The sequence below is a fragment of the Numida meleagris genome, chromosome 4 (genome assembly GCF_002078875.1).
Source record: "Numida meleagris isolate 19003 breed g44 Domestic line chromosome 4, NumMel1.0, whole genome shotgun sequence".
NCBI classification, from domain to species: Eukaryota; Metazoa; Chordata; class Aves; order Galliformes; family Numididae; genus Numida; species Numida meleagris.
The window spans coordinates 9,112,207-9,131,152 of NC_034412.1; the positions used below are offsets into that span (position 1 = coordinate 9,112,207).

Consider the following 18,946-nt stretch of genomic DNA (forward strand, 5'->3'; position numbering starts at 1 on the left):
ACCCGTGCAGGCACCCGCCGGGGCAGCCCCGCGAGGCCCCCGGGCGCCGCGGTCGCCATGGAGATGGGGTCGCGGTGAGCGCCGCCGTGGGCAGGGTACCCGGGCCGGTACCGCCGCTGGGGTGAGGCCCGGCGGGGAGAATGGGGCGGGGGGGCAGCAGTAAGGGACAGCCCAGAGCGGAGGTCGGAGTAATGTGAATGCTTCAGATTGTTTTGTTGGTTTCTACTCTCAGGGAGACGTAGAAAGCAAAGCAACGGGCATTACTTATCCAGTTAGCGGTATCAAATGTGCGCTTCTCTGGCTGAAGAAGGGGTACAGTCCCGCTCTGAGGAGAACCACCACCTGTCACACAGCAGTGGAGGTGCCACGGCCGATCAACAAATGCTCCCTGAACCTTTTGTTCTAACAGCAGGGGTAGGCAGAGTTTTGTAGGCGCCAAATATCCTGCTTGCTCAAGAGATGTTTTTCGGTAAAAGAGAGGATACCTTTGGTTCGTGGCCCAGCTGCTGCCTCAGTGGCAATTCAGAAGCTCTTTCTGCCACTACGTCTGCAAAACTGAGCTGAAGGAGATGCGACGTTCTCAGCTTTGAATTTTCTCACTGGAATTCATCAGCGTATCCTCAAATGGCTGAGAGGAATGCTGCAACAAAACGCTGCCTTGGAGCCATTTGAGTTTACAGGCAGCAGGATGGGAGAAGTGCACGTCCAGGAATCGCACACAGCAGAGGGAGTCGCAATCCCCGCAGGAACAGCAGGCCACACCCCTGCTACTGCTGTTTTAAAAAATATTTCTTGATCTGTTTTTCTTTCCTTTTAGATCAGCAGGGAAAGAATGTCAGGCGAAGCTCTTGGGGGTAGCCAAATCCCTCGCATACCTCTTTTTTATTAATAGAGCTTAATGAAGGAGCTCAGCAAAGCACCGTCATTAAGGTCAATGCCAGTGGCTGAATTGAGACGGTCTGCAGGCGCTGTGTCAGTGCTAAAATGCAGTGAGAGGCCTCGCTGCTCGTCGTGTTCCTAAGTGCCCCAGACAGCGGTTTCCTTCTCACTTCCAAGTCAACATAAACCTGGGCAGAGCGCGCTGCTTTGGCACTGGCATCTGCTGAGCGAGTACGTGGCTATAACAGGAGATATATAGGAGGAGCAAACCAACAGGCTTTAGAGAAACATTCCAGCTGTGAGTTATCTTAACAGACGTTAATATCTTGAGTTAATTCTCCCCTGGACAGAAGTTGTTCATGAAACAGAGGAAAAGCTATTGCATCCTCCTTTGTTTCCAAGTAAGTCACTTTTTCCTATGAGAGCTGCAAGTGTTATTTTTTCTTTCAAGAATGCTGTCGTCATCATCTGCCAGAGCTCTCTCACAACAAGTCTTTTTTTTCCCCACCATATTTTTAGTGTTAGGCTTCCGCATGTATTAGACTATCTTGTGTTATTTAAACTCAGAATGTACATCGTGGATTTCTTAAGAAGATTTAAAAAAAAAAAAAAAGAAAGCTTTATTAGTGCTTCTTAGCTAGAAAGATAATTTTCTGACTTCCTGCCAAAGTGCTCATGAGAACTTGCATCTCCATTGTCATTAATTCCAAGTTCGAAAAGAAAGAACTGATACTTGTACTTTGTGCTACAGATTATGAGTGATTTACATGGTATGCTTTACAGATCAGACTGTAATATTCTGCAGGCCTAGAATGTGTTTATGCAAGGGTTTTACAGATGGCACAAATGCAGTTGTAGGTAGAGCAGCCAAACGAGGCCACCTCACCCAATCTGTGCGTTTCTTCAGCCTGCCCTCCCAGATCTACTGCAGGAGGGACCAGAACTCACTTTGTTTTGCGAAAGCTAAACATTCCCTCTGTCCCCGAATGCAGCCATTAGTGCAGCACGGCTTCTCTTATAAACAGTGTATGAAAAGCTATAAACAAAGCTAGGGAAGTATATAGAAGGCTGCAAATAAGGCTATTTCAGGTCTACCTTTAGTTTAAACTACCGTTACTAACACCGTGCTGTCTTTCTCATGGGCATCTCTTGTCTTTGTTCCTCTTAGCAAGAACACAGACACTAAAGAAATGGAGGAATTCACTCGGATGGAAGCTCTGCTGTTTACTGCTGTGCTGGAGAACTGCATTGATCAGCTCTCGATTCTCGGATATATCATGCCTGCTTCACACGAGGGCAAGGCAGACATCAGCCATGTATGTGCCTCTGTCCTCACTCTTTAAGAAAATACCTCGTTTTTCTTCTTGTCTTTTATGCCTTCTATTAACATTTTTTAAATATCCACTCAGGTATTTTTTTTTTTTTTAAGTTCTGTTTTTTGTAAGTGATACATCAGGCTGTTTTCAAGTTAAAAAAAAAAGAGTTTGAGATTTGCTTAAGAGGAACTTGAAAAGATGAAAAAAAAAAAAGCGTGACCTGGATGGAAATACAACCTGGGATCCGAGTTTTCAGATCTAATGCTATTCACTGCCTAATGTACCAATTAAGAATGCAGGAGGAAAGTAAATCAATAAAGCAGCAGCAGAAGCTGCTTGACAGCGAATTTAGTGTGTGAACAATGCTTAAGCTGTGCAATAGAGGGCACTCCTCTCCTTAAAAGAGCACGGTGAGCCCGTCTCACCTGTTTCCTGAGGATGCTTCTTCCTCACAGATGTGGGTGCGAAAGCTCTGCTGTGCCAGCCGCAGGAACACACAGAAAGAACCGATCTCGAGAATGGTGGGAGCTGTTCTCCTTCACACAAACTAAAGTGGACAGACCTCCCAGAGGTACACTTGTATTACAGAGAAAATGCCTTAGCTTTTCTCTACAAGCACAGAGGCTCATTTTTACTAAGTCATTTCATAAGATGCAATTTTCCCATAGAGTACAGTCCTGAGTAGTGTTCTTAAAGATGCAAATACAAATCAAGGAGGAAACAGTTTAGAAACAAGAAAATGGCTTGGGGGAAGCTACTTGCTAACTCCGGTGCTCTGTAATCTGCTACTTGTTCTCAGTTTACATTTATCTGTTGTCACTGTGTTTGTAGAAGACCTGTATTTGCAAAGCACCTTTCATGCTTCTCCAGGTCTGTCAGTCCAACAGATCTGTGACGTTTTCATAGATTGACATTTCATATACTGACAGTGTAAATTTCAAGTAATGGCATTTTTTAGAGGCTTAGTCACAGCGTTGCTTGTTCCTAAATCAGGGGCTCTTGCAAATTGCTTCATGCACTGCATTCCCCAGAGGAAGGCAGCCTTTCTATTTGCTAAATTTGGGGCAAAAGACTAGCAAAAGATGAACAGCTAGGGACTGCACGGATGGCACCACATGCCATTTACAGACTCCTTGCTCTTCTGTAGTTCTTTGGCAATTATTAGTGCTCAATTCTCTACTGTTTACAGATAATTCAGTTATAGCCTGTCTTGAACTTTCCCAGACATTATAAACACCTATTAGAGCATCCAAAAAAATCTACACGATATTAAAACTTTTTGTTTGCCTAAAGTAGTTATTTCAGAAGTACAGCCTTCACCATCAAACTATTTAAATCCCCCTTTTTTCCCCCCTAATTAACCATGCAACTTTCATTGGTCTCAGTATACTTCGCATGAGATTCATTTAATGTAAATTTAACTGTCCAAAAATTAAGCATGCAGTCACCTAGACTCCTTCTGCAGTCAGTGGTGAGTCAGGCAGCCCAGGGCCTGGTTCCTCCTCTCCTGAGCTGTACGCTGCGTGCAGGGATCAGCCTTTTGCAGTGCCCTGCACGCTGTCCCCACTGACCACAGCATGACCTCAGAACACGAATGGAGCCTTTCTCCATCAGGGCCTTCTTGGAATTACTGCCAGCATGCGCTGTTCCTGCTCTGACCTCTAGCCTTCACTCTGCTGTGTTGGCACAAACAGTTGTGTGGTTGTGCAGTGATCTGGACTGCTAATATACATATATATATTTTCTTTTTTTGCTGGAAAATGTTTTGTCTCAGTGAGTTCTTTTTTCCATTTCACAAGCAGCCAGGGTGGGAGTAGGCAGCTATGGCCTACGATGGGGCTGGAAGCCTCTGCATTAGTTGGCTCTGGTGATACTGCTGTTAAGTACTTAGTGACAAGCTAAGATCAGCTCTTGTTATAACAATGACATTGTAAGCAAAGGCCTTGGTGACAGGCAGGGCTAAGACAAGCTAAGATGGAGAAAAGGCTGAGGAGAAACAGACGAACAAGCTTCCTGTACGTAAAAGCTCCTGCAAAGAAGGAAGGAAGAATTTTTTTCTCTGTGTCTACAGATACTGGGGCAAGAAGACAGGGGCTCAGCTGCAGAAGTTTTGGAAAAAGCTTCCTTACAAGAACGACACGCTGGTACTGACTGGAGGGTGGGTAGTCTCCATGGCTGGAGGTCTTCAAGAACATATCAGACAAACATCTGAATCATCAGCTCTTGGGGCAGGTGAATTGACCTCCTGAGGACTTTTCTAGTCCTGTCACTTTGGGCCTTTTGATCCCATCAACTTTTATAAGCCCAAATTGCATACTCAAATCTAACCAAGATGAATGTTTCTGCTGTTCAGTTCTTTGTAGAATCATGAACTGGTCTTAGTATAGGTGGATTCTTGTTTATTATTAATTCTTCCTCCCACATAAAGTTGCAGAGGGTCTATTTCTATTGCTCAACGTGCAAGCGGGCTTCTCTTACTCTTTTAGACCAACAGCCAGAAAATGAAAGAAATCACAGACATCCAGAATGAGCTGGACATTAAGCATCAAGAGCTTACCTCTGCAAGGCAAGGGAGTGGGGAAACTGTTACCTTGAAGTCTCTGAAAAGCACTGAACATACGCAGCAGCTGGGGAATTCTGAGGATCCAAAAAGAGCCCATCACTTTTCCAAAAGGGCCGCGAAACACAGTGCTCTGCCTGCAGATGTTCTCAGAAAAATCCAGGCTGACAGGTGAGTGAAGCACAAGCGTGATGCCTGCACGGGATGCTCAGAGCTGTGAAGTTCTCACTCTATCTCTGCAAAGCAAAGTACAGGCTTCCCACTCTCCCACTGCTGGTGTTTCCCAGTCATGGTCTGGAATGATTATTTCTAAAGAGAACACTGGGGCTTGGCCTCAGAGACTATTTAGTTCTGACTCCCGCTTGCCTCTGGATGCCAAGTACTGACAATGAGTTTACTTTGTATTCGGCTGTGAAATATTACCCAGTTGATAAAGGTTGCTTGGGTAGAATTCATCCCTGGACGTAGTCAGTGCTGAGGTACTGGTGCCGGGAGCCAGGTTCCCTGGCAGATATGAATGCACAAAACTGGGTCTGACAGTTGTCTCATGAACTCAGTTATTCTGTAGGGCACACAGAGCCTCTGTGGCAGCTAGAACCATTCTCCTTTGCAGAACAGTCAATGTATATAAAAAAACAAAACCAAAAGAGGTTTTTTTTTTTCAAATAAATTTCATTTTTGCTCTAAATCAAGTGCCTCCATTTGCAGAAATACCAGCGGCCTTTGATTTAAAAGACAGACTGGGGAGCTGAGCATTCCGTATGTGTTCTTCCACATCCTGGCTTCTGTCCACTAATGTTGTTTTAACAAAGAGCTTCAAGAAAATCCTGACACAAATGAGGAAAATACAGCTAAAATATAAATACCATATGCACCATGAAATTCAACAACCTGGGCAAGTCCACGTCTTTGTTAGGATTGTCCTAGGGCTGTACCAGGATGTTCTGGCGTCCACATGTCCCTCCATAGACACACATCTGTGTCCTTAACTCTCATCTTCCAAGGTCCACCTAGCTGCCATTACTACTGCAGCCTGCAGCCTTTTTCCTGATGGCAGCACAAGCTGGCACAGCGTGGGGACATTTGCACCTCTTTGCTATTTCCTGGAGTAACATTCAGACCACAATTTGAAATTATAAACTCTGACCACCTTCTGGATACAGAGTTCTCTAGAGCTGGAAGCAGCAAGTGCCATGGGAGAAGCACACTTGGGTTTGCTACGTCATAAGAACTGAAATGGGATCTTGCATTTCTTTTTTTTTTTTTTTAAAACAATAATTGATAAAGATGCCAGACACTGTGGTATCAGGGTACACCTATAAATTACTGTTGTGTCCATTTTCTCCCTGGCAGGCAGTATGTGAGCGATGTAATTACAGCCACTGTGAAGAAGATGGAGGAATCAGGAACATTTGATAGCCTAACAGAAGCTAATGGGAGAGAGAAGGCAAAAAAAAGCAACTTCAGTGACATCCTCATCAGGTCAGAGTTGTGTTCTGTACTCTTCTGATTAACGGCTTGGAGCCAAAGCCCATTTTCCCTCATTATACGATATAAAAGGAAAACAAAAACAAACCATAAACCAAGATATGGATTCTTTTTCAGCTTGAATTATCCTGACTACTTTACAAATTGCATCTGCCCTTGGAGGGAGAAATAACTGACTGTATTGATACTAATCTGACCTGGGAATTGCCTGAGCTTGGACAACAGTGGACGCCAGTGTCTGCATTAATGCAAAGGCTGCTCCATATCAATTAAAACACAATGTGATGTAGGAGTTTTCTGACCTTCCACTCCTTGTCCCCAGAGGAAGCCAGAGTAGCAAATAATCTGTTCAAGCCAGGGTCAGCAACAGACGGACTTTGGGTTATACGATGCCCAGGAGGATCTGCTTTGACCCAAATGCTAATGTCTCTCTTTTTCCAAGAAGGGGCTAGCACAGATGGTGGCAGCGGCAATTGTCTTTTGAACACGAAACCCACCTCTTCCAGCGTCTAAAACCAGGGGATTTATTGTTTCTGCAAGGAAGGGTCAGAAAACAAAAATGAAAGCGGCAGTTGCTTGTGGAATCACTATTCAACACTGGAGTTAGAAAGGGGCATACAAATTACAGTCAGATAGGAAATAATCATTTTTATTCCATTCTATCAAACATATCTAACCACTGTGCTCTCTATTCTACTATACATTCTTTTCACTGAATGAACTTGATCTGTATTTAAATGTACCATATACTCATCTGGTTTTCTGTCAACATACCAGTCTGAAAGCAGCCTGAACTAAAGCTGGAACTCCTTATCAGAAGCTTCTGTAGTAGAGCTCCCCAGCTAAGTACTCCAAAAATGAAATGAACGTTTGAATGTAAAGTGAGGAAAGGGTACAAAGCCTCAGGCAGCAATCCTTACTGGCTTTAGATCAAATGATAAGCACAAAAGCTTGGAAAGGCCCTCAAAGTGAAGTAAGATAACAAGACCTACAACATTATTGCATCCTTTTTGTTTTTAACTGGTAAACCCCCCTGTAGGTTTTGGCCTGGTTCTCCCAGGTTTTGGTTCACTTTCCCTTTCATTCCCATCCTCCTTGCTCAATCCATACATCTGTTCTTTCAGGATTTACTTACCAAGTTAGTAGCTTTGGTGGGGAATCTCTCTGACCTGAAGACATGCTACCTGGTTGAAGTTCAGAATGAAGAGATGAATGCCTTTTCTGCTCCTCACCCACTGGAAGCAGCTACAAGCTTTTGCCCTGCACTGAAGCACGGCAAGCTTTTCACTCCTTTTCGTTCAACTGTAACAAACTTGCTGAGTGAGCAGGTTAATTGGGGCAGCATTCAGCTAGGTGCAGCAATGTATAAGGAGACAGAAAATTCCCTATCTAGATACACAGCTCTTGTTTTTCTTGATACATTCAAGTAACTGTATTCTCCCATTTTCCTTCAGGGAGGAGGAAGGAAAGAAGGAGATAAAGTCACTCCAGAAACAGCTGCAAGATGTCAAGAAAGAAACTGAAATAGAACTTCAGGTGAGATTACTTAACACTGGGCATCACGCCAGGGGAAGTGTGTTAGCAAGCTTGCTCCTGCTGCCCAGGAACTAGCACTCAGATGAGAGGATGCAGCATACGTAGCAATCCATCATTTAAGAATATGGAAGCAGAACAACTGCAGTACAGATTTCTATTCTGAATATAGTTATTAATGAATTTAAGAATGCTGTTCAATGGTATTCAAGTGGAAATTCAAAGTGCTTATAATTGTGAAAGGCTGTGACCAAGTCAGAACACCTCAGAAACACTGCTATGCAAGAACACTGCGAAGCATGGACATGAGTGATTGTTGCTACATCTGCAGCCAGTAAGGAACTGAGATTAGCTGCAGACAGCAGGATCTAAGGTTCTGTTATACTTAATGAGGCAGACATGACACCTGGCGCAGAAGAAAGAGTGACAGTGAGGGAGTAAGAAATAAAGTGTCAGAATTGGCATTAGGGCAGGCCATTTTTCTACCTGCAATTTTGTCAGGGGAAAATTTCATAATTTTCCCCTATTTCCTAGGTTTCCAATCCAACAAAATCCCAAATACAGGAGCCCTATGCAAGGGCAGATCAATGTTGCTACACACACCCCATCAACTTTATCTATGTGGAAAGCTTCAGCCCTTCTGTCCGCAGCATGTGAATTCGCTGTGCATGCACAGTAAATCTGGGGCATTCTGGACATGTCAGATTTGCTGCACAAGTGCAGATCAATTAAATGGCATATCCCTGGTCACTGTGATGCTTACCAGACAGCTCAGACTCGATGGTCATGCACGCTTAAGAGCAAAAGCACACAGTTCTGTGCACAAAGATGCAAGCATAACCTGGTTCTGCTGAGGCAGGGAAGAAGGGTGTGTGATGAAAAACAAGCAAAAGAAAGGAAAGGTCAGAGCTATACAAGGCTTGAAAGACAGAACAAGAATCTGGCACTTGGTTCGTTATGCAGGAAGAGGGCATCTGAGGAAAGACATCATGTCACTAAGAATTTTGTCCTTGGACGAAAGAGTGGCCAAAAAGCCAATATACATTTGGCTGCACAGAGGAATTCCAAGCTGCTGACACGCTGTTGAAGTACAGTTTATAGAAGATGAAGGTTTTACGCTGGCATCCTGGATGCATATGTAGTGGAAAGTTTAATTGTAAACAACAGGATGGTTCTAAAAACAGGAAGGATCTATTGACACTGGAAATATATACAGCTATCTAAGTGCAACAGAAGTCCAGAGGAGATATTAAAACAGAACAGCAGAGAAGAAAGCAGGAATGTACAAGATGGGAAAACCAACTTACGTCAGTCCTCATCTACCAGCGGAGATCTTGGAAATGCGTAACGTACACTGGGAAGTGTAGCAAGATGAAAAGAACACCAGAAATGAACTGTGGACGTAACAGAAAGGAGAAAGAAAAGGAGTCACTGAAGGAAGTGGAAAGACAGCAAGTCAGGAGGAATACCAAGAAAGAACAGTTGTGGAAACTGAAAGAGTAATGAGGGATGAGGTGTTCTTTCCTTTGGTGCAGGCTATTTTTCTCCCTACAGATTCAAGCACGTCCTGGCACTACGCGGTCGGCCTTGGCGTTTGTCCTGCCTTGCACCTCTCCTAGCTCTTGCTGTCATATGAATGTGTGTAGCTCCCATGCTGAGAGGATGCTCTTCTCTGTGTTCTTGTAGTACCTTCTGCTAATTTGATTCTTGCTTTTTGCCTCATCAAATGGGATCTGCACTCATCTGGGATTTTGGTTTTATGTTTCCAGCTTAAAAGTCTTTTTCTGGGCCTCCTTATAGCTTCAGCTTTGATAACAAATCAAAGACGAGACTACTTTCAAGTACTGCTTTCCTCCTGTGCCAAAAATAATGGTGTCTCTCTCTGTCTCCCAAGGGAGAATAATTTCTATGTGCTTCATATGGGATTTTCCCATAGGCAATTTTACAGACACTTGCACGATTTGTCACCTCACCAACTAATTAGGAGCAGAAATACAGCTTGCTGATTTTGGAGCATTTTGAACAATAATAATACACAGGCCTGTAGACAAAAGCCTACATGGTTGTCTCCAGACCAGTGGCTGAGAACACAAAACCGAGCAAATCTCATCATGGAACCAGAAAAACACGGTCTTTGCTTCACACGTGTTGCTTGTGTGTATTTTCAGCCTTGCTAGTTCTTAATGAGATGCTAATTAAAGCTGTATTAGCCAGCTCAGCTCATTTTTCTTTCTCATAGAACGCAAATCAAACGCTAAATGTTCTCACTTGTTCTGTTTGCTTTTGGAAAACACTGATGTCTCGAAAGCTGCTCAGATGAACAGTTTTATACTTACCCCTCTGTACAAGAGTGTCTGTGTCGTTTGGCTGCAGGAATTCTGTTTGCTGCTACAGTGTTTTATTTTCAAACATGCAGAAAAACACGCAGGTTTCTTGGAGCAGCGACAGCATTCTGTACAGATTTTGAAAAACGCTGATATCGGATAAGATAACGCTTAGCAGAAAAACTTAGGAGACGTTACCTTTTACATTCTTACACTGCTATTCACTCAGAAGCTTTTTATGACCTTTAGGTTTTGTGGTAAACTCATACCCATATGCTGCTCTGTGGTTACACTGGAGAGACGTAGCAGGTGACTCCAGTGGAAGGCAGGAGGTTTGTGGTGGTCCTGGGGAGATGTCAGCCCCCAGAGCAGCTCAGCAGGACCCAGAGCTGCTGCAGCAGGGCCAAACATGGGGCCATGCAAGGCCATCTAGTCCAACTCCCCTGCAACGAACAGGGGCATTACAAATCATCACTCCAGGAGGCTGGGTGACCTGTCAGCTCTGTCGTCCTTTCAGCTGAAGCATCCCTCGGGGGTGTGCAGCACGGGGGTGTTCTGGCAGCTAGGACAGACGTGTCTGCAGGGCTGCACGCTGTGCTTTCAGGGGCTGCAAGTCCCAACTGCGGCAGGTGTGTAGATCTAAGCATATCTTCCGGCTTTGCAGGCTGAGGTTTTGCAGCTGCCAGCGGAAAGCTCATCCACACTGGGCATGGAAGCAGAGAGACAGGCAGCAAGGCACAGTGCAGGCTCACCAGCTGCCTGCACATAGCTCCTGTTTGTTAATTTTATAGCCAGCTGCATTTGAAGTGACTGCAAATACTCATGCCGTGGAAGAATGGAGAGATCTAGGGGGCACTTGCAAGAGATAAAGAAAAGTAAGTGAAAACGCCAATGTGCATGCCCTCTCCAGCAAAGCGTTGTCTCTTTTGCCACCAGACAACATTTTTTGGGCAGAATCCTATGGTGCTGGATAACAGCAGTAGACAGGCTTCCAAGCTGGCATTTGTGAGCTGAGAGATCTGAGAAAACAGCTTGTTTGCCTGCTAGCAGAGCAGACTGGCTCGTAACAACTATTTCCTGGGTTTTGATCTTGCTCTCTGCCAGTTTTGTGATAGTTCTGGACACGTGATGTATGATTTTGCATTGCTGGTTTGGCAGATTCAAAGCTGAAGTCATCCCAAAGAAGCAGCCCAGAGGTTTACTGCATTAGCTGTGAAAGCACGCTGTGTGCTGGTAGGGCCCTCTGCTATGAGAAACCAGAAATGAAGAGCTGTTAACTCTCTCTGAAGTTCAGGGAACAGCACAGTCCACAGGTGGTTTCCATGGGTCGGGGGCAGCAGCTGCATTTGCTATGTGCAACCTAACACCAAACACACCCCAGCCCCGCAGCTCCAGGCCCATCAGCTGGGCTGCAGTAGCTGCCCACGTGGCTGCAGCCAACCTCCCCTCCAAATGAGTGCAGTTCTGAAAACCACTCACGGGGTTTTGCATTTTGCTTCCCGTCGGCTTTGCGTTGTGTAATCAAGCCCCCAGACTCCCCGCTTCTAATGAAGATGTTTTACGACACCAAATCCAAACCACAAACATGCCACGCAGCAAAGAACACAGAGCAGATGGGCCCCCTTCCTTGCTGAGGCCTGGGGCTCTGAAATCAAAAGCGTTTTTCCCTCCGCTTTATCAAAATAAGAAATAAAAAATGGTGCTCGTGCTCTGCCCCACCTCTCTGAATTCTTCGTAGCCTACATCGAACCCTTCTCCTCTGACCTGTTTCCAGATCCTTTGCAGATAGCAGTGCAGCACTGACTTCAGCAGCTGAGCCTCAGAGCCACAAAACATTGGTGTTTTCCATTAGAATCTCCCTGGTCTCTCTGCCAGCCCCGCAATTTAGACACGCTTCCACCACAATACAGCAAGGCAGCCTCAAGATAAAGTGCTTCGGTCACCTCCCAGTGACCACATCTACTGAGTAGGAACACAGCGGCTCCCAGTGCCCACCAAACTTCACATCAAGGAAAATAAAAGCCATTAGCGGAAACCGTAATGGGGCACGAACAGGTCACATCTGTAGCTGTCTGCAGTCATATGATGGTACAGCTGTAAAAAGGCATCTGATCTCGGCAATCTTCAAAATATTTTGAACGCATGACTTTGAAAACCACAAGACAGCATCGGCCAAGGCCCCTAATTGTCAGGAGCCTCATAAATATACTTGACTTTTCCTAACTTTGTCCAACAAGGGGTGCAGAGGGAAGGATTTTCCTTTTAACCGTTCCAAACTCTTCTTATAAGGAAACCTTTCCAAATGAGTCACGCTGCAGAGGCTTTTAAACATAGCAGTATCGAGCTGCCTTCTTCCTGTGGCATTTTTCCATGTTTACACTGTTAAGGAACGCAAGGCTGCTTCAGAGACAAGATATGTGGGCTTCAAACCACGAACATGCCAGCACTTCGGTATTTTGTCTTCAGCTGCAAGGTTTGGCTGCTGAATGTCAAACCCATCACAGCGTGGTAATGGAGCAACTGGGAGCCAGACCAGACTGGGAGGCGTTACAGTTGGTCTTGCATAATTGCACAGGAGACTTTGATGACCTTTTTAACTCGCAGCGCAGTTCTCCATTTTACAGAAGGTTCTTCCAAGTTCCAGGCCTAGATTAATGAACCTTTCTCTGTTATTCAAAGAAACGGATTAAAAAGGAGTAAACAAACTCACAGTCCCGAATCAAGCAAATGCACTTTGCCTCCTGAGCACACAAAGCCAACAAACGGGGTGCACTGACCTGGGAGTCTTGTCTGTGCGGCTGCTGCTGGAGACAGGGCTGCTCCAGGAAAGCTCAGGTCCATGGCAAAACAAGGTGTAGGGAGAGGCTGGAGCTCAGAGCCAGCTTTCCTTGGCAATCCTTGCTCTGACCGTAGGCTTTTATAACAAAACGGACACCATCTACTTGATAAGATTTCAAGAAAGAGCCATAGAAACATATGAGCGAGTCGAGATTTAGATTTTGATCTGCTCCTAATGCTGTGTTTATACAGTTGCTGCAGAACTAGGGAAAAACAAAACAACAAAGCCCAACGAATCCAAGGAATAGAATACACTTGAGGAAATGAAACTTCAGCATACATGAAACTGAGGTATTACCCTCCTGTTACAGGCACTCACTCACTTGGACTAATCCAAGAGTTTAGCAAAGCCTAACCTCAGTGGCTGAAATTACTGGACTGTTTTCATGCTTCTTTTGCTTACTGTCTCCTCCACTAGAACCGAGATAACGTGATTCTCTACCTCAAAAATGAGCTTCAACAGCTGGAAGCCAAAGCAGCCATGGAGCACCGCTACGTGAAGAAAAGCACAGACCTCCAGGTGCACCAAGCCCAGAAGAAGTGCAGCAACGCAGAGAACAGACTGAGCAAGGAAATCGAGGTAAACCATTTCCCAGAGCCCTTACTGAAAAGCGTCTCCAGCTAGCAAGGAAAAAGTCAGCTCAGCAGGTTGTGTGCAGGTGAGGACAGGGCTCAGCACCATGCTGGGAACAATCCTTACTTAGCAAGATCTTCCTCTCCCAGGGCTCTAGCACTGCCTCTCCTTGGCTGGTGCCCCACTGTTACATCACGTTATCCTTTTTCTCTAAAACCACAAGCATCCTCATCCCTTGGAATTACCGCTGAAGCACGGTGAGCTGCACAGGCAGCACTTCTTCAGATCTGTAGGAATGGGATGGACGATGCACTTTTTAATTGAAAGAAAACAAAAAAAACCAACAAAAAAACCCCACCCACCAGAGCCACTGTCTGGCCTCAGCAGGAGAGGTGGCTGTCCTGCTGTCCTGGGGGCTGTTTCCTGGAGGAATGATTTGTCAGAGGGTTTAGATGATGACAGGATGTTGTCTGCTCCTGGAACCTCCATGCGGATGCAACACTTTCTGCATCAGGTCCCAAACAGGAAACATGAGGCCAAGAACTTTATTTGGTTCCTTTAAAGGTGATTTCAAGTTAAATGGATTTATGCTAAAATAACATTTTTTTTCCTATTCGTTTTAATGCTAAAAGTTCATGCTCCACTTGCATTTGAGAACTTCCCAGCAACAGAACTGGTCAGTGCCACAGCAGGGAGCGGGATCGTGAGGCCATTCCTCTTCCTGACGCATCAGGACACCCAACCAGCACGCGTGTTGTGAGCACGTATTTGCACCAACGTTGCCTAACATCTTCTGTCTGCACTGATCACAGGATTTGAAGAGGAAAATAGATGAGGAGATCCGAGTCCACATGGAGATTGAAAATTTCCTCAGGCATTACTACAAGGTCTGTGTGACTTTTCCTGTTAATGCTTCAACTGGCAACCGATAAACATCGCATTGATTAGTTTCTAAAGAAAACCAATTATTGCTCCATCAAACTCACCAGGTTCCTGATGGTTGCTGGTTGGATTACTACTTCCCCTCAAGCCCTAATTAACCCAGCTGTCCCATATTTGTGATTTGCTGCATTTGGACACATTGCCTGAAAATTACTGTTCATACAATGAATTTGTATTGTTTACTCTAGTGCTACAGATTTTCTTTCCCTCAGATAGCTGTATTCAACTAATAGGCATTTTGTTCAAACCATCTCTGGCAGTAGCTGGCACTTCCAGCAGCTCAGTGAGGAGTGCTCCTGCACAAAGTTAGGGCAACCATTTCACACGCCCAAGTGTTGCACAGTGGGAACATTAAGAAAGAAAGGTCAGAAACAGCCAGCCTGATTATGCCTTTTCTTAATCTGAGGATGAACTGGGCTTGGGTAATTGCTAACTCATGATCATTGTACCTGACTTGAGCAGCAAACAACCATGACTGTCCCTGTGCTGCTGATCCAAAGGTTCAGAGCTTTCCTATGATCAACAGCAGTGCTCGTAGCAGTGAATACCACTGGTGAGCATCTCATAAACCGTGTGAGCAGAAGCAAACCTGTACTACTGCAGGGCACCCAACGCCACTGCCTGTTTGAAATTTCAGAAAAGAGAATCGAATTTTTAACCAAGTGCAAAAAAGTGCTGTATCTTCAGAGCAGCTAAGCTCTGAACCACGGTTTGATCGATGTTTCAAAGTGAGGGGACTTCCTGGCTACAAGCCTCTCTGCACTCAGTCAGCAGCTGGTGGCTTTGCAGTGGCCCACAGAGAAGATGACCGTGCCCCCTGTTTCCCTTGTGTGCCCAGCTGTGATGCTGTCACAAGGTCGATGCTTTTCCTCAGCTTATTTTTCCACACAAGCAGTGATGGCTGTTGCTATGGTGAAGTTAATCATGAATGGGAGGAAGTCATCAGCGTGGTGGTTTCAGAAACACCTGCCGTCCTATTGATGAGCGAGACAAAGCCACGTTCACAACCTGAGAGAGCACGAACTGCTCTCCCTTGGGACCTTATTCCTGGTGCACTAAGTTTAATTCAGAAAGTGGCCAGAGAGTCATGCACAGTGTAAAAGCTTTCTCACTGTGAAATTCCGCCTCCTACACTCTTCATGTGCACACACACAAAGGATGGCTTCTGGTTGTCATTTACTTCACCAGGATTGTGCACAGACGTAACACCCGGTGCGCTGCCATTCTTCATGCATCTCTGAAAGCCCAGTCCAGTCTATCTTCACACCCAGTCCAGTGCTGCTGCCTCCATGGTGGCCCCCACAAGGGGTCTATCACTACTCCTGGCGTTGGGATCCTTTCAAGGCTTAGGTGAGAAGGAAACACAAACCATGCAAAATTTATGGGACTCTTACCACCACCCTGAGAGCAGGCAGGTAGCAGCAGCAAACCTTTCCCCTTCCAACTCTCTGTACCCTGCTAAGCCCCACTCTATCCCCATGCAGAAGGTGGAAGAGAAGCTGGAATACTGGGTGGACAAGTATGAAAATGACACGGATGCTAAAGATGAAGAACTCAACGCCCTAAAAGAATCAAAGGCAAAGAACTTGGAAATGCTGCAGAGATTCGCCAGTGAGGTAAGACAGCAGCAGCAGCTCAGTGCTCAGCCGCGCAAAACTGCATCCTGCCTTTTTCCTACCGTCATTCAGATAAGGAACAAGGGCCACGGGGAAAAAAACAGCAGTCTTGAGATGTAGCATGGGATTTTAAGTTCTGGGAAGGCATCGAGGATGGAAGATTTTCAAACGCTAGCACATAATTAGAAAACTACGAACTGCAGGACCCTGATTGCAGATACACAGGCAGAGCAGAGTGGGCAGCACAGAGCGAAGTGTCTAGAAAAAGGGAGGCTAGAAGAAATTCACTTGCAGGCATTCCTTATTGTCAGTGGTCTGAGAAGCTGAGACGTTCCCCTGCTTGTGGGCTCCGTTTTCACTCTGTACGCTGTCATCTCGGTGTCCCAAGTGTTTTCACTCATCATCTGCTACCTATCCTGGGGGAGCACGGATCCTTCCCTCCAACATCTGTTGCCTGAGACCCCATCAGACAGCCATTTTACAGCACAGGATCAGAAGGTTAATGAGACGCAGGCCATGAGCGGTTTCACTCTGGCAGCAGCTCTCAGTGCCTTAGGACTGGTGGTGGTAATGAGCAACATTTGCCATCTGGATTCAGGGAAGATCAAATAAAGGAGGTGGGGGAGGAAGGTCCGTGCTTACCCATTACCTGTGGGCTGCCATGGGTGCCCGGTGCTCCCTGGACGTGTTTTCTATGTGACTGCTGAACTCCTGTGCTACTTTGCAGTGCTGGACATTCGAGGAAACCATCATCGCTGACCGGGCACAAAAAGAGGCTGAGAGACGAAAACGAGAGCGGGATGCCCTGGAGCTGAAGAGCATCCTGAAGGTAAAGGGGAGCAAAGCTGAGGCAGTGCTGCTCCGCCAGCAGTTTGGAGTTAATTATTTGCACCACATGCTTTGTTCAAGCAGAAAATGGCCTGAGAAAGTTGGCTGGTGTGAGGTGGCACAAGTGAGGGACAGATTAAACTTGTCCCTTTTCCTGGGGCAAAGACAAAGGCAGCAGCTAGCTGCAGAAGGGCTAAGAAGGGAACAAAAGACGAAAAGCCAGTCTCCTCAGATGATCTGGGGCCATGCTCATCGCAGCAGCCCCACTGCATGGGTGACACAGGAAGGGAGTCACAGAGCTGCTCCCTTCCTCTTGCCTCCAGCAACAGATGCCCTTGGCTTACACATGGACGCCTCCAGTGGAACCAGTGTAGGCCCAGCTGCTGCTGCATGGGCCAGAGGTTTCCTCTCGCAGCTGGGGAGTGCAGGAGAGATGCTCTGCCCATTTTGCTGTACCAGGGTTCTCCCTAAGACCTCTCTCTCCTGCTTCCAGCTGCAGGCCTGGTGGAGAGGTACAATGGTCCGCAGAAACCTCGGCCCCTACCAGAACCTCCGGAAGGCTCAAGAGAAGAATCTGTTAAAGCAGAAAGACAAAAAGGGAAAACCTGGAGCAAAGAAAAAGACGCGCTAAGAAACCTGGCCGCAGATGTACTCCAGGGCTGCTGCTGGGTAAGGCACTGCTGTCTGTGTCCAACAGCACAAAATAAACCATGTCATAGAACTCAGGCTGTTCTGGAGAACAGAGTTCATGACACACAGTTAAGGTGAAGCTCCAGTAACTTAAGACCTTGAAGCTGTCTTTCTTTGTACAGCAAAGACACTGCTTCCCCAGTAGAAATGGGAACTGCATTAGAGCAGTGAGAAACACGATATCCTCTAAAGTATTTCATACAGCTAACGAGCAATCCTGCTAATGGCCCAGTAACTCACCAGCATGAGATGCTCTGCCCCGAGAACCTCCTTCACAGCCCCCCAGAGCACGACTATGGCTGAAGCGATGGGGTTTGCTGTGACTCTGGTGGCTCTGAGTGGGGCAGGAAGCCAGGTCACCCACATCTGGGCTCAGGCAATGCTTGCCCTGGTGTCAGTGGCAGCATTAGGTCGAGCCAGGGGAAAACTGCTGACAGTTTGCAGTGTAAACATTCGGGCAGTCAAAGCATGCAGGTTTCCATTCCCACAGTACTGCAGGGTGTCAGCACATAGACAGAATAGCTCTAAATGCCCTCCTACAGAGGGAAGCAGCCATGGAAAAAGACAGCTGGCTGCACTGCCCAATGGAGCTGATGTGCCACAGCCGGACCCAACGCCCTGTCTGCGACACCCGCGTGGGGAGACCAGGCAGCAGGCAGGGTGCAACGTCCTGCTTCATTTAACCATAAAGGCAGCCCCTTCTCTGACACTACTGTCAGCCACATGCAGTGCACAAAGCAAAATCAGCCCCGTGGCTGAGCTGGCTGGTTTCTGACGCTCATACACAGAAAAGAGCTCAAACCATACAAACCCAGCCGTGCTTTTTGTGACCTGCCTCTGCTGGCTCCATCCAAACATCCTCGTGTCCAGCCTAACCGGTGCCAAAAGCTCTAAAGTTCAAGTAGGATGACTGAGATCACGAGCAAAGAGCCTTTGGCTCAGGACTCCGTCTGAAGGGAAGGAAAGGGGCTGGTGCCTGGCTATCGGGCTGAGCTGGCTGTCAAGGGAGAGCTACGCAAACTCTAAGTAGAAGTATGGGTATTACTACTGGAGCACTGCTGGTTAAACCAGAACGCATTCCTATTCCTGGCACTTTCAGCTAAGGAAAAAGTATAGCATGGGAGGATGGCCTCTCTCCAGTTTATGCTAAATTCTAGGCACATTTCAGTAATGCAGTCAAACAACTGAAATCTGAAGTGTGACATTAGCTTCCGTCTTCACTTGCTTTTCATCAAAGAACAAAATAGAACGTAATTCACAAAAATCAACCTCAGCCTCTGCTGGGCTCCAACTCCTGGTGCCAAGGTAACACAGCACTTCTTGGGGTTCGTCAGGGGCCCGGAGCTGCAGGGAACGAG

At 46.3% G+C, this 18,946-nt stretch overlaps 1 protein-coding gene across 5 annotated transcripts in view; it reads left to right on the top strand.

The window, feature by feature from the left end:
- The window catches only part of IQCG (IQ motif containing G), a 24,364-nt gene continuing 5,418 nt past the window's right edge, over window positions 1–18,946 (top strand). For 2 of the 5 annotated variants that reach the window (XM_021395072.1, XM_021395071.1), the window contains exons 1-11: window positions 1–74; window positions 2,048–2,195; window positions 4,267–4,353; window positions 4,682–4,926; window positions 6,109–6,237; window positions 7,698–7,779; window positions 13,357–13,518; window positions 14,325–14,399; window positions 15,939–16,070; window positions 16,798–16,899; window positions 17,392–17,567. In XM_021395072.1, the coding sequence (XP_021250747.1) occupies window positions 58–74; window positions 2,048–2,195; window positions 4,267–4,353; window positions 4,682–4,926; window positions 6,109–6,237; window positions 7,698–7,779; window positions 13,357–13,518; window positions 14,325–14,399; window positions 15,939–16,070; window positions 16,798–16,899; window positions 17,392–17,529 (1,317 nt within the window). In that variant the 5' untranslated portion in view covers window positions 1–57 and the 3' untranslated portion in view covers window positions 17,530–17,567. Of the gene's footprint in view, window positions 122–892; window positions 1,281–2,047; window positions 2,196–4,266; window positions 4,354–4,681; window positions 4,927–6,108; window positions 6,238–7,697; window positions 7,780–13,356; window positions 13,519–14,324; window positions 14,400–15,938; window positions 16,071–16,797; window positions 16,900–17,391; window positions 17,568–18,946 lie in introns of all 5 variants that reach the window. The other 3 variants (XM_021395074.1, XM_021395073.1, XM_021395075.1) reach the window with 3 other exon arrangements.